Here is a 23,575-nt window from a genome sequence, read left to right as displayed (position 1 = left end):
CTTCATAAATACCAGTTGAAGATAATATATGTAAAATAGAAAATATTGATGACAGAGGAATGACTGGGAATGTAAAGATTATAATTACTCCCATGTCATTTAACACTTTAACACTTAACCACAGCCTTAGTATGAACCCAGGGAACAAAATAGATAAGTCCAAAATCATAGGGAATATGTGAAGAAATTGCCATTTGAAAGAAACTTTCTTTCAAGGGAAAAGATGCCTTTATTTATATTTGTCTCAGCATGACTGCTTTTAAAAACTGTAATACATTTCATTATAGAAAAATTTTAAAAGCAGTAAACACAGGTGCACATATTTCAGCCATCCAGTGACAATTACTGGTTTTTTTGCTATGTATTCATCCAATCTTTTTTTCTATTATGTATAATATGACATGATTTCTAAAATAATGCTGTGTATGTCCTTCAAACTTTCTTGTTTTATCCCAGTGGTTCTTACTATTCTTTCCAGTGAATAATAATAACGGAGAAGTTATTTCATTCTGGATGTTGGACAACTAAATGTAGAATTACTTTTTGGTATTCACCCTCCAAACTATGCTCAGTTGATTTCAAGACTGTAAAAACATTATCTTCTGTTTTCTTCTTTCCCCTCAAGCTAAAAAAATCCTTCTCTGCAGGTGAAAACAGTTTTCTGATTTGATTTAATAAAAGGTCTCCTTTGCAGAGCTAGCCAACTTGCACTTTCTCACATAAACCCCCACTCATTTTTATAAGTAAAATCATTTTCTTGACTTGCTCAAACACTTCCCTTCCTACACATGTACTTTATTTTATGTATCTGAATATCTGCTTAGAAGTTCACTGGTTTGCAGTTCAGTAAACAGCAGGCATAAGAATTTACAGTGAAAAGAGATTTGGCTTTACATCCTGCTGGGTCATTCCCTACCCAAGGTGGGGCATACACCACACATGTCCTGCAGACCTCAGGGAAAAGTAGCTCAGATCTTTATGCCCTGAGGTAGGAACAAGTGCTCATTTTGCTTTTATTTCATCCTAGGCAAATACAGACTTATGGACCAATGTTTCACAAACCAACTATCCTTACTACTCAAGTGTGGTCCAAGAACCAGCACCCTGGGCCCACCTTGGGAGCTTTTGGTATAGAGACAAAGTAAAAGTTTCCCTTTCACTCTAGGAAGGTTCTGAGAATGAACTGACAACAGATGGATGCGTAAGAGAAAAGATATGGAAAGTCACTTAGTGTGCATGGGGGTTGGTCACGGGACTATAATTACCTCATAACCCAGTAGGGTCCGGATACTTATGTAATCTTCTTTCTAAGGGAGAGGCAGATGGAGAATGTGGCAGTTCTGGGGGCCAATAAATGATTCAAGGTTAATGAATGGGCCCAATGTTCAGATGATAGTTGGTAAATAACTCTCTTTGGGAATTGAATGGGCCTAGGCCAGTGGAGGCGAACTTATGGGATACATGCTGCAGCGGGCTGTTTGTATCTAAAAGGTTCACCATCACTGGCCTGGGTAATGAACAGAGCTTGTGTCAAAATATGTCTATTGTGGTTACATTCTTCAATCTTCCTTCCTTAGATCACGGAAACTCAGGGAAGGGACCAAGGATAAATGTTTTTTTCTTTAGAGGATCTAGTCTTCAGGCACATGTACGAATAGCAGAGTAAAGCCTTTCCCAGCATCTGCTGCTCTCTAAGGGCCTTTAATTTTAAAGAAGCAGCATACTTGAATACTTTATTTTGGGGTGAAATTGCCTGGACTCCTTCCTTAGAAATGCAGAATCACAGGTCCCACCCCGGACCTGCTGAATCTTAGTCTGTATGTTTACAAGATCCACAGGTGATTCTTGGGGACATTAGAGTTTGAGAAGTACTGAGCCACTGAAAATGGGAGCCTGATGCACGTGTCAATGAAGAACAGCCAACATAAAGTAGTGTGCCATGTTTTACAAGGAGGTAGTTAAACCAAAAAGCTATATGAAAGACACCAGTTTCTTTTTAATTATGTTTGGAAGAGAGAATTAACACCTCAGACTTGTGTTCATATGGAAATAAATGTGCAGGATGGGATACCAGGCCTTTTTAAAATTTCTAGGATATTTGCTACAGATAGTTGTTTGAGCATGGTAGAATCTTAGTGAGGAATGGAAAGAATTGAAGAGATCTGTGTCCTTTCTGTGTAATAGAAGGGCATTTTCCATTTCTGTATTTCAAAGGCTTGAACTTTCTTTAGAAGAGTGGCTGCTCAGAGGGATATGAAACAATGGGTTTTGTCTGAGTTGAAGTACCAGCATTTTCCCGGAGGGAAGGAGTGGAATGCCCTAAGTGCCTCTCTGCACTTTTTCCTTTCCAGTAAGCTTTGAGTGATGGCAGCCCCCCAGAATCTTCTTATTTCACAAACTTCTTGGGGAATTCCGAGGCACACTAAAAAATTATACCATTGTTCTGGAGTCAGAACAGACTCCAGATAGTCAGATAGTCAGACTATCTTCACTTATGCATCACCCTGTTCCTCTGAATAGCAGAGGAAGTGGGGGGACCAGCCATCCTGGGACGTAGGACTTTCAGTCCTGGGTGAGCGAACCCAGAACCTTTGGTCACCCTGGGGTGAGGCATCTGCCATTAAGAAAAGTCTTACATCTGAGGATGTTCATCTCAAGTTTTTTAAATCTTTGCTTGCTTTGTTTAATTTTTAAATTTGGAGAATTGTTTTAATATAGAGAAATGAACGAAGTAAAAATAAAATATTCCATGATCATTGTACCCAGAATTATCCAATACTAACATCTTGACATACTTACTTCTACTAATTGTTTCCTTCAATAAGAAGCATTGATTTGTTGTCGTAAATACATCTTCATTATAAAGAATTTTTTAATGTAGAAAAGATAAAAGTTTTAACATGTCCTCCGATCATCCCTCTGAGAAAGAACCTGTAACTTGAGTAACCTTATTCTGAGGACCTTTTTATATGTATGTGTGTGGATGGGTAGATGGATGAGTGGAGAAATGGAGATACATATCACTGAGTCTGAGTCATACCTGTTTCACATTTTTGACATCTTTTAAATTGATATGTATCTTACAGTCCATGTTATCTTCACATTGTGTCAAAGTTACAGTGGCAGTGATTTTTCTTTCTTAGTAGTAAAGTGCTGGTGCATTCGTCTCTCAAATATTAGATACATCAGTAAATAAAATTCTACTGTAACTTTTAATTTTTAAAAAATGTACTTAATTTTATTTTACTTAATTTAACAGAAGAAAAGTAAGTCATAAAAAGGTTAAATGAATTGGTGAGCAGTTCTTACTATAAAAGATACTTGTTTCCTACAAAATCTGAGGATAAGGAAAGAGATTGTGAGCCCAGGTGTCATGGCACAACCTATTTAAAACCAACACTCAGGGCCGGGGATTTAGCTCAGTGGTTTTGCCACCTGCTGCGCAAGCACAAGGACCCAAGTTCAATCCCCAGTATCAAAAATAAATAAATAAATAAACAAATAAATAAAACCAACACTCTAGAAGGCTGAGGCAAAAGGATTGTAAGTTAGAGCACATCCTGGGGAACTTAGTGACTTAGAGAGACAACTGAGGATGTAGCTTACTATGAAGGCCCTGGATTAAATCCCTAGTGTCAGGGAAAAAAAGAAAGAGAGAAAAGAGATGATGAAAAATAATAGGAGTCATTTTCTTGGATTTTTAAAAAGCTGCACGTATCAGTTATAAGCAGCTAGTTTTCCTCCTGTTATGAAAGATGTGACTGTTAGCACTAATATTTCCAGGTAGGGAATTAGGCTTTTCCCATTTTCCAAATTTAAAATATTTCCATTTGTTCCAAGATAATAATTCCATACTTTTTGGTATAAGTACAATATTTAAATAGGTCCACCATCACCACTAGTGTAAGAAGCCATCCCAGCTTTCCTTTGGCCAAAGGGAATAGTAGTGAGAAAGCCTAAAGGTCAATTGGGACTTTAGACTTGCTCCTTTGAGTACTTATGACCAAGCTTTCTCTTCTCAGAGCTTGTAAAATGTCTTGTTCTCAGATTTCTCCTGCATAACTGGGGGAGGGTAAAAATCCATTCCTGTAGATTTCCATTTTTTTTAAATCTAGTCCTCAAGATCTCACTCCTAGTAGATGACCAGCATTGTTCTTTTTTCTTTGCAAACTTTATTGACCTATATTTATGAAAAATAAAAATTACCGATTTTCACAAATGGATATATTCAAACAGTCTCCACCACAATGTAATAATTTTACTTTATAGATGTAGTATATTTTGATTATACTTGTACCAGTTAATAGACATTTGGGTTATTTCCAGTTTTTAACTATTTTGAACACAGCTATATTGAACATTCATATACAAGTCTTTGTATGGACATATGTTTTCATTCTTCTTGGGTAAATACTTATGAGTGGATAATTAACTGTGTTATATGGTACACATACATCAGACTTAATAAGAAAAACCACCAAATTTCTTTACAAAAAAAATTACTTCTAGTTTGCATTCCTCTCAGGAGTGTTTTATGAGAGTTCAGTTGCTCAGAATACCTTGTTAATACTTGGACTTGTTGGTTTAGCCGTTCTTGTAAGTGTACAGAGGTTGAACGTATTTTTTTGTGTGTAAGGTTTTTTTTGAAGATATGATGGGTCTTGATGTAGTTTTCTTTGTTTTTTAAGCTTGGAATTTGTTAAGAATCTTACATATGTGGGTTTATAATTTTCAGCGAATTTGGAAATCTTTCAGTTGTTATTTTCTTCTTAAGTAACTCCAATTATACATATATGCTGCTTGATACTATAAGACACAGATGCATATTCATTTGGGTTTTTTTCCTGCATTAAATAAAAATTGGTAGTTTTTACTGTGTCTGCAAGTAATATTGTTATAATATTATCCAAGCAATATTGCTATCTTCTGTAGTATCTAATCTACTTTAATTCTATACAATGTTTTTTATTTAAAATTTCCCGGGCCTCTCTTCTTCAGGCTCCTTACATTCTCTTCCTTTTTGAACAATCGCAGTGTATTTACAGTAGCTGTTTTAGAACTGGCTCGTCTTCCCTATTTCTGCCCCTCACCTTCTAGCCACCATGGCCTCCCTAACTCCAAAGCCAGTGGCACTGCTGGGCAGTTGGACTCTGACTGGTCTCATCTCTCAGGCATCACTGCCCTGCACTAACTGAAAGCCATCGCTTTCTCTGCTTGTCCCATTTTTCTCATTGTGTTTCAGCTCCATTCCTAGCTTTTCCAGTGTCGCTTTTTTCTTCCTTTCCTCTGTCCCATCATTTCTTCTTCTGCTCCATCAAATAGGGGAAGAAAGGAGGACACTCGGTTTTAAGCTCTCCTCTAGTTTGACTGAGTGTTAAAATTTTCTGGATCATTATGACTTGCCAGGGTAGCTACTGTTAATTTTAGAAGTTACTCGGTTGTGTTATACTCTTAGTTTAGTTGCTCCTTGTGGTTTTTTTTGCTTGGTTGTGATTTTGCCAATTTTACTCTTTTTTCTCTCATTTTATTAGGAATATGGAGAAAGAATTCTGTGGTACACTGTGATCCCACCAGCATAATCAAGGAGTCCCTCTACCTTTATTTCCCATTTGCTAAATTATTCACTGTCCTGGTGATAATGTTTACCATGTCCACTCATTGCCACTCCTAAAATGGTAGAATCTTATATAATAGTAAGAGTCTTGTCTTAACTGGTCTGTTTTGGTTACCAGGAGCAAAAACTCAGAGTAGCTTGCAGGGAAGGGACGAGAGATGCTGGCTTACACAAGACATTTTGAGAGACAGGGACCTAAGGAAACTGAGACCAGAAATTGCAGTTCAGCCTTATGTGGTTAGAAAGCTGTCAGAAACCCTGGCAGCCCCAGAATATCCATGTCTCCCTTTGAGCCAGTGCTCTGCCTGCCTGCTCATCTTGGGCATCTACTTCATTCTTCTCTCTCCCTCACCTGGCTCATTCTGTTCCTGCAGTTTCTAGTGCTTTATAATTTGCTCTTGCCTCAGCCTGCCCCTGACTGTGGCTTACAAGATTTTATTTCAAGTGCTCAAACTATTTGTGTTTCCTAGTTCAGCACAGGCTTTTAGCTTCAGACCAGCAGTCCCAGAATTATAAGCCTTCTCTTACTTTAGGTTTCCTTGGATTAGTTCTCCCTCTACTCCAGTACACCCCATGTCCAGAAAAGGCATTGTCATGTACCACTAAAGATGTCCACCTTAAGTACCCGTTTCAGTTCCTTACCATTATATAACCACTTCAAAACCAGTGGCTTAAAACAACTGCCTTTTCCCATAATTCTGTGTATCAGTTGGGCTCAGCTGGGTGATTTTTCTGCTCCGTGTGGCATTGTTTTGGATCACTCCTGAGGCTTGGTTCTGCTGGGCACTCAGCTGGGCTGGAACACCCAGCAGGTTTCACTCGCATGATTGGCACATCACCTGGGTGGCAGAGATGGCTGGGCTTTTATAGCATCTGTATTCCTCTTAAAGTAAGCTTGATTATAGCCCTAGGTGTCTTTCAGGTGAGTGGCTGCCAAGCTGTCCTGGGCCACTCTGCTCTCAGGAACAAGACTGGCACTGAAACCTGAAAGTAAATGGAGATTTATTCTCTTTGGGAACATAAGACTTCTGCCAAAAAATAAATCAATAAACCAGACAGTATTTATACTGACAGTAAGCTGGATTTCCTTCACTTTTACCTGAGGTTAAGTACTTACCTTCATGACTTGAAAATTAGTGTTTATTCCTTTTCTGAAGATTATTGTGATGATCCCTGAATCACAGTTAGACTTACTGGTACTCGTATATTTTAGTTATTTTATTTATAATTGGTGATACAATATGTTGCTCGTTTTCCTGAAAAGTTATAGTTGACTGAAAGCCATTTTTCTATAGTGTGTGAAAACTCAGAGTGGCTCAGAAATCAGACTACAGTAGTGTTCATCATTAGGCAGGCTGTTCTTTCTGATCCATTTAAAATCTCAAACAGTAAAACCTCAGGCATTTGGATCCCATTAATGTGGAATTTGTGATTGCTAAGCTAATGTTTGATTGTGCAAAAAGTGTGCTTAACAGATTATGGAGAGGAAGTGCTTATGTGTGTGCTGTTTTTCCTGACGTATTCAGGGGCTTTCATGGTCTCGGCCCTGCCCTTCCCTCAGCATCCCCTCAAGCTCTGCTCTCCCCTCCGTGGCCCTGGTCCCTCTGCCTGGAGCCATGTCCCAACTTCCTGCCTTCTGTGCTTAGATTGTGGGTCCCTTCTGGTATCTGAAGACTGAGGTGACTGCTCCTGAAGCCTCCACCCCACCTCTGTTACCAGAGCAGCCAGCTCTGTGTCTGACAGGACCCCTCTCCCACCACGGTGAACCTCAGCCCACCTCATGAGCAGACCTGTAACACAGGGGCCACAGCCAAAGTGAGAACTTAGGAAGCTTTGTAGTCTGGACACCATGATACTAAATCATAGTTGATCTCCAAAGGCATCATTTCTTAGAGTCACAGTCATTCACCCATACAAGTCAGCATCCTCTGCAACCACAAGCCCAGCTGAAACCCTTTACTGCCCTTCTTCAAGGACCACCTCAGAAGCCCCCCTCCAGGATGTTACTCGGGAGCCCTTACCTTCTCCCTTGGTTGAAGGAAACATAAAATTGTTTCTGAGAACCACATTCTTAATGTAAATTACAGTAAATTTAATCTTCTTCAGTAAGTCCCCGACTTATGAATGAGTTCCATTCCAGAAGAACAGTCATAAATTGGATTCATTCATAAGTCTGACAAAGTGAGTCTTATCCACCTGTGACACAAATATACAATGCAAAACATTAAAAAAACTCCAAATGTGAGGTCCATTGGTATCTGTGAAAGTTCAAAACATGAATGTTCGTTAAGTCAGAGACTTACTGTATTTGAAATTCAGAATTATTGATAGTTGTACAAACCTTTGCGCATAAACTATTGGTAAATAAAAGAATAATTATAGATGTGATGTGAGCCCAGAGGTGGGCAAAAAGCATGAGAGGAATCAAGTTTTGAGGAGCGTCCTTAGGTGGACTTAGCATCCTAGCGTAACTGAGGTGCTGCGGCTATACTTGAGATGCCTCTTTAGGTTCAGGGGGAAGATCAAGGGCTGCAGCCATGCTTACACTGTAATATGTCCACTCCCACTCAGAGCCCTCAGCCAACAACAGGGTCTGAACTCTGTGGCTGCAGTGGGTGGAGGGAAGGCACCTGCTCTGTGGTGAGACCGGTTGATTTGCAACTCTCACTGCAGCTCCCTCAAACCTGTAAATGAGAGTAAAGTCACAGGACAGAAGAAATAATAATGCACTGAAAGTGCTCTCGCATCCTGTAGAACAGCACATGCCCTGTTGCTGCAGCTCCAGGTTACTCTAATGATTGGGATCTTTTTTCATAAGTAAAGTTTATTGAGACTACAGTGGAAAGTAGGCCTGCCCAAGCTAAGGGACCTTGTTTAATTCTGGTGAATGCCCAGGTCGTAGCCTGCCACAAAAGGTCTCTTGGAAGGGAAGCTGTCAAAGAATAATGAGCGGTTTACAGTCCTTAGCCAAGCTCCCACGACCCTTCACTACCCAGTCAATAAATACGAATTGGAAGCCCGAGTTTCTGTTGCCGTATTTAATCGCAGGAAGAATCCATTGTCTGCATGATTGTTGATATGCCAAGTTCATTAAAGATGTAGTGAAAGGTCTATTACTGGCTTTAAGATGCTGCATACAACATGTAGGGTTCTGCTCCCTTTGGTTGAAGCCCTGCAGGTTTAGTTTATCTAGAAAGAAAACTAAGCACACAAATAAGAAAACTGTATGTGTTTCGCTGTAGTTTGTTGTTTAGACTCTGCCTTTAGTGAGGTCCCTTACCTCTCTAAATTCATTTCCTTCGTTATGTAAAACAGACAGTAACAGTTTCTTTCTTGCTGAATTAAGAGACTGTCATGAGATAGTCTTTGTAAATAGCTTAATACAGCACCTGCCACAAAGTAGTCACACAATAAATGGTAACCAGTGTTCCCAGAAGTATTTGGTGGTACATATTCTTTCATATTTTGTTTTTGACATACTCTAGGCTCTGTGGTCTCAAACCTACAACCATAATTATATTCACAGGCCTTCCAAGCCAGTTTGAATTGTGGTTAAGAAGTGTATTAAGTCATTTCCATAGTACTCTTTGACTTAAAAAGGACTTTGATTTTTCTAGAGTTGTCACAAGTTCACAGCAGAATTGACAGGAAGATCCACATATTTTCTGTGCCCTGCCCACACACATTGTTTCGTCTTTCCATCGTTAACGCGCCCCCCCGCATGGTACCTTTGTGATAACCGAGGAACCAATGTTGACACGTTATTGCTCAAAAACCGTATGTTAGAATTCATTTTCATTATTGTATGTTAAAGAGGTTTGAACAAATCTGTAATGGGATATATCTCCTTTTTTTCTCCTGTGTTGCTAGGGATTGAAGCCAGGGTTTCGTAGTGCTGCATAAGCACTTTACCACTGAACTACATTCCCAGCCCACCATTTTTTAAATTTACTTTTTATTGTGCATACTTAATATGTACAACTTGATATTGTGATTGTATCCATCATTATAATATACAGCATACCATCCTTGGCCTGATAATCCTCAGTGTGTTGCCTGTTCGTCCTTCCCCACATCCGTGAATCCACCAATCAGTTTACTGACTCCATAGTTTCGTCCCTACCATTCTTTTCCCCCCAATAAAAACTGAATCCATGGCCTTCACACTGAACTACATTTTCAGCCCTTTTTATTTTCTGAGACAGGGTCTTGCTAAGTCACAGAGTTGCTCACATGGGCTCAAACTTGCCTCAGCCTCCCCGTGTACTAGGATTATAGGTGTACACCACCATGCCTGGCTGTTCTTATCAGTCTTGAAGGAGGTTTGAGCATTTGGCCTGTGATTCTGAATGCTTACGAAATGGTAGATTGAAATGTATTCAGTTTGTATATGAGTCTCTCATCACTCGAAACAGTGACTGAGCACAAAATATTTACTAGAAGGCATGTTGTTTGTGACTGCATGTTATTAATATGCCAGATAGATAGCCAGTGGAGAACTGGTAACTTCTTGTTTACCTGGCTTTTATTTCCTGTCCTGAGGTTTGTGTTAGGATTTTGCACGTTCACTTACCTGGTTTTCGTTGCAGAAGACACCCAGATTAGCGACACCAGAGGTACCTTGATCTGCATGCCACCACTTCACAGTGACACTGAGGGTACCCAAGGCCTCGTGGAGACTTACAGGAAAGATAAAACACAGCAGTTTATTTGGGAAACTTAGATACATGCACATTATTGCCAAGCAAGAGCCCAACTCATGGGTTGGAGCTAGGCCCACTTAAGAGAACAGTCTTCATCCTGGCCTTTGGTGCTGCCCAGGATCTGCCAGAGTCGTCTCTTTGGGGAGTAGGTGGTGCCAGTGCAGGGTACCTGAAATCTGCTGTGCAATCCTGGAACGAGACAGCCTAGTCTGTCCTTGTCCAGGTGAACCTTCTCGGTTAGAGTCATGGCCCCAGAACAACCTTAAAGTTAGTGTGGGCTTCAGGCATGTGGCGGTAAATGCCAGACACTGATGATTTACATTTCTGTTTTTATTCAAACAAAAATATTTGAGTACTTTTGTGCTTCCCTCAGATTCCTAAATGGTATGAGTGTCCTCTTCTTTCTCTTCCTTCTACTGTGTGTGATTTAGAAGTATCCTCTGGCCCCCAAGGAATGGCAGGTGACCGCATGTGCTCTCTCCAGATTCCAGCCCTGTGCCTACTGTACAGGCCAGTGGCAAGTCCTTGTGGCTGTACTGGATCCCTCACCTTAGCAGTAAGCCACCTGTCTTTCTCTAGTTTGACAAAGGGGCTTTGAAGAAGTTAACTGGAATATAGAATCCCTACTGTTTTACCTCTGGATCTGGATAAAAGCAATGACGAGGGAACACTGCTACAACAAACACTACCACTGGCTTCAGAATTCTTCTTTGTTCATAGTAGCTATGTTAACTCAAAACATAAGATTTCAGGTTACCCCTCTACACACTGAATTGTGATTAATTTTAGTTTCAAAACTTACATAGCACTAACAGATGTGCCTTGAAATATTTTTAATATATTAAAAACTGGAACATCTTTTGTGGTCATGCAAAAAATTCTGGTGACTATCAAGTGTTAAGTACCACTGGGGTGCTGGCTCTGGGGTTTGGCATCTGCCATTCTTCCTTTCCTGGTTGCTCTAGCCTCTCATCCAGTCCAGGTAAGCCATGGGCTCAGCCAAACTCTCAGAAAGAGCTGCTGAGATCCTGCCACTGCCCTTAGCAGTGTCTGTTAAAGATTACTTTCTGAGCCAAAGGAAGAACCTTAAATATTTTGACTTAAGGTTGTTATAACTCATTCAAGATGAAAATCAAATAAGATGAGTTATAAGATTCAAAGCAGAATTGTGAAACCAAATGAGTTTTTTTAACTGGAAACATTACAAAGCCAACTTCATAGCAAGTCTTCAAACTAGACACCCTTTGTGAGTGGGCGGCTGCAATTTAAATAACCTCTGCTCTTTCAGCATCTTTTGAAGCAGTGACATGGGAACACTGCTGCTAAAAACACTTCTACTGCCTTCAGAATTGTTCTTTACTCACTCTAGCTGCCTTAACTCAAAATATATACAGCAGAGTAAGTGGCAAGTACCAAATACAGCGGCTGTCCAAGCCCAGATGTGCTGGCTATGGGAGCCCTTTTGTGTCACTTGGATAATGGTTGAAAAACTACCTGGTCTGTTCAAGATGCTATAACAACTTGTCTAAGCTTGGGAAATGTTAGATTTATCCAGATAAAGAACTCTTATTACCACATTAGCCATCCTACACCATCTGGGGATGTTTTTTTAAAATACCCTGACTTCATGTGGTAGATCAGCATATGCTGAAATAGATCACCAGGACATGACTTCTAGACATAAAAAACCAAACCAGAGAACAAAAGACAGATTGCTTAATCCCACTTACAAGAAATAAAATACAGTACCTATTTATATATAGGCACAGAAAAGACAAAACACATTGCTTGGGGGGCAGCTGTGAATATTAAAAACAAGACTTTCACATACTTAATTACATTCATTCAGCAGATGCTTACTGATCCCTTACTGTGTAGCTGGCACTGTTCTAAGCTCCAAAGATTTAGCAATGATCAGGAAACAAAAACCTCTGTTCTCATGGAGCTCACATTTACTGGTAAACACAAATAATAAACAAAACAACACAAGGCGTCAGAGACTAATGAGCGTTGTAAAATGCAGGGCAGGAAAAAAGGGTAACCGAACTGGGGAGAGGGGTCAAATTTTAGACAACAGAGGGAGTGAGCCCTGTGTCTTTCAGGGCCAAGAGCCTTCTGTGCAGGTGGAACAGTAAATGCACAGAGGAAGCCACTGGAGGACTTCAGGCGGAGGGAAGATGTGTTCTGAGTGTGTTCCAGTTGGAGTTCTCTGGCTGTCATGTTGAAAAGAGAAAATAAGGGAGACCAGTCAGAGGGGGCTGTCATAAACCTAGGGGCAAATGAGAGTGGCTCAGACTCCAGTGGCAGTGAGTGTGGTAAGAAGTGATGGGGAGTGTGTGTGTGCAGAGAAGACTGAGACAAAAAGAGGTGCTGACAGGCTGGCTGGGAGATGGGGAAGCAGCAGAGGAGTCAGTGAAGAGAGCAGAATCATGGGGCCAAGTGACTGCAAGAACGGGGGTCCTTTCAGTGAGGAGAGGCTGCTTGTGGAGAGAACAGCAGGATATCAGGAGCTCAGTTTTGGACATGTGAAGTCCAAGAGGATATTCAGGTAGGCATTTTCAACAAAGAACCACCAATTTTCATTCATAAATGTCATATTAGAGAAGAAATCAATGGAAATTAATAGAGACAAATCAATAAAACCAAAGCTATCTTTGAATAAGTAAATAAATAAACCTCCAGCCAAGCTAAGGAAAAAAAAAGAAGACACGAATTACTACTGTTTGCAATGAAAGAGAGGACTACAAATCCTTTGGACAATAAAATGGTTAATACAGTTATATCATTAACCATTCTCTGGCAGAAAACTTGATGACCTGCATGGAACAGAACAATTCCTTGAAAGACGCAATCTGCCAAAACTTACACTAAGAAGAAATACACTATCTGAACAGGCTTACATCTAATAAAGAAACTGAATCTGTAATTAATAGCCTTTCGAAACAGAATACACCAGCCAAAACAGGTTCACTGATAGCATCTATATATTTAAGAAGAAATTGTACTAGTTCTGTGTAGTGTCCAGAAGATAGAAGCAGAGTGAATACTTATAACTCATTCTACAAGGCCAGCATTACCCCAAGGCCAACATCAGATAAACTGCAAACGAATATCTCTCATGAACATAGATGCAAAAGTCCTCCACAAAATATTTTTTCTCGATTTTTATATTTTGTTAGCACATGTTTGTAGTACATAATCATCACATTCCTCATGGGAAGTTAGTGCATGTACATAACATTCTAATTCTTTTTTCATTCTCTTCCTCTAATTTCCCTCGCCCCCCTCCATCTCTTGGTTCACTTCCCATTTGCAAAAGATCTATCTCCCTATTTCTCATTCTTTTAGTTTGATCTATATTTATATTTTAGGTTCTTCATGTAAGAGAAACCATATGACATTTAGGCTTGTGTATCTGATTTATTTTACTTAACATCATATTCCTGGATATTGACAAGCTGATTCTAAAACTTATATAGAGAGATAAAAGACCCTGAATAGACATTGCAGTATTGAAGGAGAACAAAAGAGTTGAAGGACTGACACTACCTCCATTTAAGAGTTGCTGCAAAGTACATTAATCAGAACAGTGTAGTATTGGCAGAAGACTAGACGAAAATGGGAACAGAACGGAGAGCCCAGAAATAGATCTATATAAATACAGTTATCTGTCCTCACTTTAGCAGCGCACATACTAAATACAGTTAGTGGAGCCTTTTAAACAAATGGTGCAGGAACAACTGGATACCTGTGCAAAAAATGAGACTAGGCACAGACCTTCTCAAGAGTTAACTCACAATGGGTCATAGATCTGAAGATAAAACAAAACAAAACAAAAAAACAGGAGAGGACTAGAAGATAACAGAAAATCTGGTGATGTTGGGTGTGGCAATGACATTTTAGACATTCCACTGAAAACGCAATCCATGAAAGAAGGAATTAATAATCTTGACCTCATTAAAACTAATGATTACATGAAATAGGAAGAAATTGTTCAAAAGGAAAGGGAAACTGAAAGGAGGAGGGGGAAAAGGAAGGGAAAAAATTGAGAAAAGAAGGAAAAGTGGAAGCAAAGCTTTTGTAAATAAGGGGGAGGAGAGGTTGAAGAGAGGGAAAGGGAATGGGAGAAAAAGAGGAATCAAGGTATATCATCTACAGGTACAAACTCCCTTTGATGAATGTGATCATTATGTACGTTTAAATTGTACCAATAAATTAATTTAAAAGTAAAAAAAAAGAACCTAAAAACTGCACTGCAAAAGACAATTTGAAGAGAATGAGAAGGGAAACCACAGATTAGGAAAAAATATTTGCAAAAGACACACCTGATAAAGAACTGCTTTCCAAAATATTCAAAGAATTCTTGTAATTCAATAAGGAAATAGACCTGATTGAAAATGGGCAAACCCTGAGCAGACACCTCGATAAAGAATATATACAAGTAAGCACAGGGAAAGACGTTCAACACCGAATGTCATGGAAATAAGCAAATTAAAATGAGTTACCACTACATACCTATTAGAATGGCCAAAATCTAAAACATTGACAACAAATACTGGCTAGAATTTGGAATAACAGGAACTCTCATTTATTGCTGGTGGGAGTACAAAATGGTACTACCACTTTGGAAGACAGTTTGGCAGTTGCTTATAAATCTAAACCTATTTTTCCATATGATGCAGTAGTGACTCTCCTTAGTATGTACTCAAATGAGTTGAAAACTCGTATCTAAGACATTTATAGCAGCTTCTTTATAATTGCCAAAATTGAGAAGTAATCAAGATGTCTTTCAGTTGCTAAATGGATAAATTGTGGTACAACAAGATAAAGGAATATTATTTAGCCTTGAACCAAAATGAACTATCAACCTATGAAAAGCATAAGAACCTTAAGTCCATATGACTAAGTGAAAGAAACTCACCTGAAAAAACTACATACTGTAAATTCCAACTATATAACATTCTGGAAAAGCTAAAACTATGGAAACAGTAGAAAGATTAGTGGTTGCCAGGGGTTTGGCTTGGAGAGGTGTGGGGGAGGGCCGACTTGGCAGAACATAGAGGATTTTTAGAGCGGTAAAACTATTTTGTATGATACTATAATGATGGATGCCTATCATACATTTGCACAAATCCATTCTACACCAAGAGTGAACCCTAATTCAAACCACTGGCCTTTGGATTATACTGATCATCAGTGTAGCTCATCAGTGATAGCAGATGTACCTCTGTAGTAATGGGCTGCTGATGCTGGAGGATGCTCTAAATGTGTGGAGTCTGGGTTAGGTTTAAAACTGCTCTAAAACTTAAAAGTTATTTGACTTAAAATAATATTTGTAATTTTAAGATACAAATGGAATATCTAGTTAAAAATCTATTAAACCATTAATGTATATCGTAATTCTGCTTGTGAAGGTTAACTCTTTAATAAATTATATTCCTGATAAAGTATGCTATACTTACACACAAAAGCCTTGTTACTAGCATTTTTTCAACATTTGAGTTCAGTGACAAGGAGGAATGAATAAAAATGAAGCCTCAGTTAAACTAAGCAATGGAACATCTATTTTTAGTTACTAATTAAAGTTCTCTGTAAAGTAGGAAAATCATGAATAGTAAGTGGTAAGCAACCAAACCATCCTGTGGATTTGGGCCTCATGGTGGTTTAAAATTCCATTGCAATTTGGTCTCACCAGTGGCTAAAATTTGATTACAGTCCATTTGCCTGCCAAGGTACGTTCTTACCCATTCTCCTCTGCAGCCGGCTCCAAGTCTGCTTGCATAGAAACCAGAAATACTGTAAAGGCACTGTGCATTTGGAGGCAGTTAAAGAAGTAAAAAACGAAAAGGGGAAGAAGAGATGTTAAGTGTGACAAAATGTCAAACGATAGAGGAATCATAAAGAAAATAAGTGAAATATGTGGAATAAATTGAGAGGCTGGGGAAAGGGAAAAATAGTGAACGAGGAGACTAAAGAAAAGGAAAGGAAATGGTATAAGTAGCAAGAACTGTTAAACAGGTTAAGTCTGAAAAGTATAACAAAATGGCAAAGTAGCAATCTGCATAGTAGAGCAGCACCTCTTAATCTCTTCTACTCAGGAACTTTAGGATTAGCCCAGTGGGTCTAAGCCAGGGGCACTTTTATCCCCAGAAGACATTTAGCAATGTCTTCAGGCATTTTTGGTCAACAACAATTGAAGAGGTGCCATGACAGCTAGTGAGTAAAGGCCAAGGTCAAGTTACATAGAACTGTAGACACGTATCGCATTGTATCAGTGTCTGTGTCCTTCTTCAGGTACTGTATTATAGTTCTGTGAAATGTCAGCATTAGAAAATTATCTGAAGGGTACACAAGACCTCTACAATATTTGTATCCTTCTGTGAATGGGTACTTATTCCAGAATAAAATGTTTTTTTTTTTTTAAGAAAAAAGAAAAATCTTAAAAGGAAAAAACAGGATTGGGCAGTCAGTGAAAAACATCCAAAATATACAGGAATAATACATGTGCACACACAGCTTGATGCAGATTTATGAGTGGAAAGGACTGAAAAAGCATCACACTTTTGGAGTGTGGTGTTGAAATTGGGAAAACTTGTCGGTGTTTTGTTTTTAACTAAAATCGGCCTATTCAGATGTGCCAATAAAAAATATGCCTTCTTGCAGAAACAAAATACTTCTATTTCAGCCAAAGACCTATACTGTAAAGTCTTAACAGTAAGTCATGTCATACCTAATGCTGTTTAATTGCATATTTTGTTTCAGGGACAAGCTGATCTTTTGAAATATGCTAAGAATGAGACTTTGGAGAACCTGAAACAAATCCATTATGCTGCTGTTTCGTGTGGACTGAATAAGCCGGGCACTGAAAATGCTGAGGTCCAAAAGCCACGCCGGAGCCTAGAAGTCATACCTGAAAAAGCAAACGATGAAACTGGAGAATAGAGGAACTTCCTACAAATCATGGAGTTTATAACTCTAGGACCAATTGTAGTCAAATGAGACATTTGCTTTGCACTCGTTGATGAGAATAATATTTGGGATTTTAAAGCACAACTGGAATAGCTAATTACAGTCTATTAAAACTGTGAATGTATGTAGCAATCCTGTGTGTGAAGGCAAATAAACTCTCTAACAAGAAATTATATTCCTGGCCAAAACATGCTATATTTGTATACAGAAACCTTCTAACACAGTTTCAATATGAAGAACAGATTAGCCACTTTAGTTCCACTGAGAAACAGGTATTTTCCTAAGTGAAAATAATTTCTTAAGATTGGAAATGGATTGGACTGCCAAATTAGTATTTATTGGTGACAAGACCTTATCTGTTCATTTTATACATGTGTGGTTGCCAGAGTCTCTGGGTTATAGATGACTTTGGGGTCATCCTTGCTGAGCCATAATTACTGAGGAGAATTAAGTGGACAAGTTCCCTGAACCCCCAGGAACCTTGGCGAGCCGTCGAGGAGAATGAGGATGTGCAATTGGACTGAAGCTCCCTGCTTGAAGACTTGTGTTAGCATATGGGGAGTTGATGCAACAGCAGCAGTCTGAAAGTGATGCCTTGTAAATAGTTTTTCACTGTATGAAGTAGTGTTCACATTAAAGAGATGTTTTATGATATTTCTCCAATACCACTACATGGTTTTAATGAAATTTTAACTCTTTAAATTTCAAGTTCAAAATAGTCTACTCTGAAGAGTAGCCAGTTACTTGTTAAATGGCTTTGTTAAAAATAAATAAGTTGAAAGCAGCTAGAGAGCGTGGAACAAATACAGTTTTCCTACAGGTCTACTGGTGAAAAATCCCTGCAATTTTTGTTGGTCTGAGAAAGTCTTTGTTTCTCCATCTTTGAAGGATACTTGTGTACCAGCTGCATTTTTAATCCAAGCTTTTATTTTCAAAACCAGTGAAATTGAAGATTTAAAAAAAAAAAAAGATACTGAACACTGCAACCTAATTATTGCTTCTTCCAAATTAAAACTGCTTTCAAATTCAAAGCTCTAAATATTCAACAGCCTCTCTTTTATATTGTGTTTTCAGGTGTGTGAGCCAAATAGATGTATGTGATCTTCAGCTGGGTATCTCATTATCTATTTCCTCACAGGGAGATGCTCAAGTGAGCACAATTCATTTACTTTTGCCCAGCCTCTTGAACATCCTTTTAAAAAAATAATTTCTGTGCTTGGTATCTGCCATTTTGTTCTAATATTGTATTTAAGGTGCCAACTCCACTGCCCTTCTGTAGATATAATCCTAGTTATAAAGTGAATCCTGCCTGTTACTTAAATAATAGTGCAGGCTTACCACCAGCCAGTAACTTAGGCTTTTGGCTCAGGAATGAACTCTTCATGGGGAGAAAAATGAATAGAAAAATAACAGAATAAAGAGACATAGAAGGATTACAGATCATTGATAGCAATCCTTGAACTTAATAAGTAAACAGTGTTCAAAGTGAAAATTCAGAAATCATAAAAGGCTTTTAGAGTGAAAATGAAAAAATGGCTACATTTGTGATAATGCCAGATGTTGTCTAATTTGTGAGTTAAATGATTCTGATGGCAAGACACAGGTAATTTATTGTAGTTTACACAGGGTTGAATCAGTGATCTTAAAACTGAAGGAGTCAGTGAGATCATTCAGTCTGACACATTCTTTTCCATATGCAGAATTTGCAGCTGGAAAATTAAAATTCATCGCCTGATGTTCCAGTCTGTTAGGTATCATATTGGTGCTGGATCCAGCCCAGGGCTTGCTCCACCTTTTATTTCTAAAAAATCAACTTTCTTTTGACCCATCTCTCCAAAGAAATAAGCCAAATGATGGTGAAAACCAGGCACAATAGTTTAGGAGTGTTTCCCAAAGCCATGGTATTTCTCTGTCTGTATTCTGCCTCTACAAATGTACCATCCATTGGTGAAGATGATGATCCTAGTCAGCAGCCACAAATTTATAGCCAGTTGAGCTGTTATACCCTTTGCCTCATTCATATGGAAGCAGAAAGCATTTAGCAAACTGGCTAGAGCCACATATATGATTTATGGAACTTTATAGTTTTCTCTTGCAAAGGCCTAACTAACTGGCCCACTCTGAATTGAACCTGTATATGCCTCATAATAAGCCTGCTGATAAATGAACATAGATCTCTGATCCTGGTTTCTAAATTATGGGGACAGTCAGGATAACATGGGGGCTATCTTCCATTATCTACACTCCTTAAATGGGGAGCACCCATTTAAATTACTATAAATACAAATAATTGCCTGACATTTTGACTAATAAGTATGTTGGTGGGAGTATACATACACCCATCCACTGTGCTTTATTTCCAGTTGAGAATATATGATCAGCAGTATCATAAAAACAGCTAGTAAAGCCTGGAATGGCGGCATATACTTGTAATCCCACCACTCTGGGATTATGAGGCAGGAGGATTGCAAGTTTGAGCCCAGTTTAGTTTAGGGATTAGCAAGACTCAAATTTTTTTTAAAAAGGGCTAGAGATGTAGCTCAGTGTGAAGGCCCTGGATTCAACTCCCAGTACAAAAATTTTTTTAAGGTAAATTTCTGCAGAAGCATAAGAAAATGAAGAGTTGGCCAAAAATGCACAAAAATTGGCAAACACCTGGTCATTTCTTTGGGAAATTAAAAATCATACTGCCTGAGCATGATGGCACACACCTGTAATCTCAACTAATCAGGAGGCTGAGCTAGGAGGGTGGCAAGTTCAAGTCCAGCCTGGGCAACATAGCAAGACCCTCTCTCAAAAAGAAGGGCAGGGGGTGTAGCTCAGTGGCGCTACACCTGCCTGGCAAGCGCAAGGTCCTGAGTTCAATTCCCAATACTGAAAAAAGTAAGAAAGAGCTGAGGATGTAGCTTAGCCTTCTCTGGCTCTAAGCCCCAGTACTGGGAAGAATAGACGTCACACTGGCCGTATGTGAATGACCAGTGGCAGGTTTCCAGCAGTCATGCTGATTGATGTCATGCCCACGGAGTAAACCTTGAGATCTCTGCAAACATGCTAAGTACATTCAGCCTCCTCTCCCCATACTTAGCAAATGTATCAGCCATGTGTTGATCTATTTTTCTCCTTTTGGCGGGTACAGCTTCTAAATAGCAGTAAAGTAATCATCTAATACCAAATGCTTACCTCCTCCATCTGAGCACAGGTATGGCCGACGAACCAGGACAGGGGGATGGAGTTCTTAGGCTTGGTATAAGGAAAGGTCCACTTCTTCATCACCCACTCAACAAAGATTTCCACAAGCAGCCTTCATGAGGCCTCATTTACTATAGTGAGATACTTTGAACTTGTTAAATCTTCAACTATTTTAAAAATTTTATATAATTTATATATCCAATGAGTGAGACTACCCAAGGTGGATAGACCTGTCTACCATTTACCATTTACAACCATTTAACATGGTTGTTTATGGTACTTAACTAATGCTTAACATGAACAAACCTAACACTTGCCGTCAGTTGTAGGAATTTTCTATTGGTTATGTTTGACAGTGAGATTCTGTTGGGGTTGTGTACTGAGGATGTGTTCAAGATGCTTTGCATATATGTCACTTTGCTATGATTTGGATCTTAAATGTCCCCATAAACCCATGTGTTAAAGGCTTAGTCCCCAGTTTGGTGCCGTTGGATATGGTAGAAGCTTTAAGGTGTGGGGCCAAATGGAAGGTTTTGTATCATTGAGAGTGTGCCCTTGAAGAGATATTGGGATCCTGGCTCCTCCTCTTCCTGTCATTGCTTCTTGGCTGCCATGAGGCAAGCAGTTTCCTCTGCCATGTGCTCCTGCCAGGATGTTCTGCCTTGCCACAGATGCAAAAGTAGTGGGGACAACCCATCATGGACTGAAATCTCCAAACCTGTGAGCCAAAATAATTTTCTCTTTTTTAAGTTGATTACCGCAGGTATTTTATTGTAATGCAAAGCTAACTAATGTATGTGTTTTCTCAACAATTGGGAAGGCATCTATCTGATATAGATTAAGAACTAAAGATTTTAAGCAGGTTAATTAACAACCAAGGTTACACTCAAGGCTTTGAACCAGGATCTGCCTTCTCAAAAGCCTATATTCTCAAGTACTATGCTATATTCTTTTGAATTCCAAATACGTATTTCATCTATAAACTAAAGTTTGGCACTATCTTATAAAGAACTATTAAACAGTTGGTATTTTTTTTCCTTTCATGTTGAATGTGAGCTCTCTAGAAGCACTGAGATTTACTCTGATTTTGTGAGTAGAAATCAGAGAATTCACTCTGAGTAAACATAGACATGATCTCAGCCAGCCCCCATAGAACTCACAGTGTAGTTAGGAAGAGAGAAATCTGAATAATTACAAGGATACAGACACAATTACAAACCAACTGTGGTGCTGTGAAGGAGCCCTGCTCAGGGATTGCCTGGTTCACACCCAGGCTGAGTACCGAGGACAAGGTGCTCCAACCAACCTTGCCTTGAAGAAGGATGTTTAACAATGTTGCTTTGGCTTGCAGGTCTCTGTGAGGACAGAATAATGGTGTATATAAAACACTTAGACCAGTGCCTGGCTCCCAGTACACTGGTTGTGTTATCATCATTCACTGTTACTGAAAAGTGGAGTGGTTAGAGCATCTTAATAGGGGCCTTTCCTCTTCTGGGAAGACAGACTGAGTAACTATTGCTATGTAACTTAACCTCCCAAATTCAAAACAGTCATGGCTCTGTGGGTTGAGTAGAGTTACCTTGGAATTCTTTTTTTCTTTTTTCTTTTGTTGTGGCTCTAGGGATCAAACTCAGAACCCATATGTCATAGGCGAATGCTCTAGCACTTGGCTACATCCTCAGCTTCCTTATGGGTCTTGCTTGCTGGACTTGCTAGATGGCTTACTCAGCGGCTGCTGTAGGAAGCCCAGCTGGGGCTGTAGATCAGAGCATCTGTGCATGGACTCTCCATGTGGCTTGGATTTCTCACAGCAAGGCACTGAGTTCCAACAGGGATCCTCCCAAGACAGAGTACTTGAAATGGTCCATATGGAAGTTGCTAGTCCTTTGAGCCTCACTTAGACTGTTCTGAATGTCACTTGTGCTGCATTCCATTGTTCATGTGACCAAGTCCTGCCCAGTTCAGGCCAGTAGGGAATTTGATTCCTTCGTTTGACAAGAGTGGCAAGGCCGTGTTGCAGAAGAAGAGATAGGATAGGAGGTAATCTGAAGACCATCTTGGAAAATAGACTGCCACAAAACTTTTACTGAGAATGTGGAATGTGAGCTGAGAACTGAAGACAAAATGCTCTCCCACCCTGCCCCCCAAAAAAGGGTCAGGGGAGGGTGAGCAGTTCAGTCAAGTTAGATGGAGAAAACAGTGTAATAATGCAAAAGACAGTGGTGATGGGAAGGGAAAGTGATTGAGGACCTAGACAAAGGACAATACAACTGTTCAACAACAGAGAAGGGCAGGGAGAGAGGTGGAGTGAATGGTGAGGAGGGCTTGGTAGGCTAGTCAGGGACTTTACCTTGTTTTCCTAAAGAGTAGTGCAAAACAGTTTTATTATATGCAACCCACTTCTTATTGGCTTTATTTAATTACAAAATATACTTGCTCATTGTTAACCAAAAAGTCAAATGCTGACAAATGTAAATAAAAAGTGCTTGTGCCCCTCACAGTCCCCATCTCTCACTCACTCCCAAGGAAATGGCACCACTGACTTCACATGGCAGTGTTCAGATACCACCTCCTCTCCCGGAGAAGTTCCAACTTTTACTGTCAAGGAAAGCTATAACTCTGTAAGGACAGAACAATCAAAGCACTGAGTATTTAAGGAATAGAGCTCAGACCTGGAAGATGCTTAGCAATTCAGTTTTACCAAATAGAGTAATTTTTTATTTTATCAAAGCTACAGATGCTTGGTAGAAAGTTGAGATTAACAACTGGACTATCAGGGCTGGGCATTTAGCTCAGTGGTTCCGGCACCTGCCTTGCAAGTGCAAGGTCCCAAGTTCGATCGCCAGTACCAAGAAAACAAACAAACAACTGGACTTTCAGAATTCTGACTACCAGAATTTGTAAAAACCAGTATTTCCTCTCCAAAAAGAATTTTTAAAGTCTTACTCAAAACTAAACCTAAAATCTTTGTAAGATTCCTTTGAGAATGGACTTCTGTGGGCATTGAGGTAACAGGTTGAGTGAGCATTCTGGACATATAACAAAACATAATATAGATATTCAAGGCATAAAGGAGGAATGAAATGAAGAGTAACCCCCA

General features: G+C 39.3%; 1 protein-coding gene across 4 annotated transcripts in view; it reads left to right on the top strand.

The window, feature by feature from the left end:
- Positions 1-22,975, top strand: part of Plcl2 (phospholipase C like 2) — a 191,235-nt gene extending 168,260 nt beyond the window's left edge. For all 4 annotated transcript variants that reach the window (XM_087182246.1, XM_087182245.1, XM_021243923.2 and 1 more), the window contains one exon: positions 17,080-22,975. In XM_087182246.1, the coding sequence (XP_087038372.1) occupies positions 17,080-17,259 (180 nt within the window). In that variant the 3' untranslated portion in view covers positions 17,260-22,975. The remainder of the gene's footprint in view (positions 1-17,079) is intronic.
- Positions 22,976-23,575: the final 600 nt, after the last annotated feature.

The sequence above is a fragment of the Heterocephalus glaber genome, unplaced genomic scaffold, assembly GCF_053883595.1.
Source record: "Heterocephalus glaber isolate CG9 unplaced genomic scaffold, H.glaber_assembly_v1.0 deba00001472, whole genome shotgun sequence".
NCBI classification, from domain to species: Eukaryota; Metazoa; Chordata; class Mammalia; order Rodentia; family Bathyergidae; genus Heterocephalus; species Heterocephalus glaber.
Note: the sequence above shows the minus strand (reverse complement) of the source record. Positions and strands in the feature narration are given on the sequence as shown.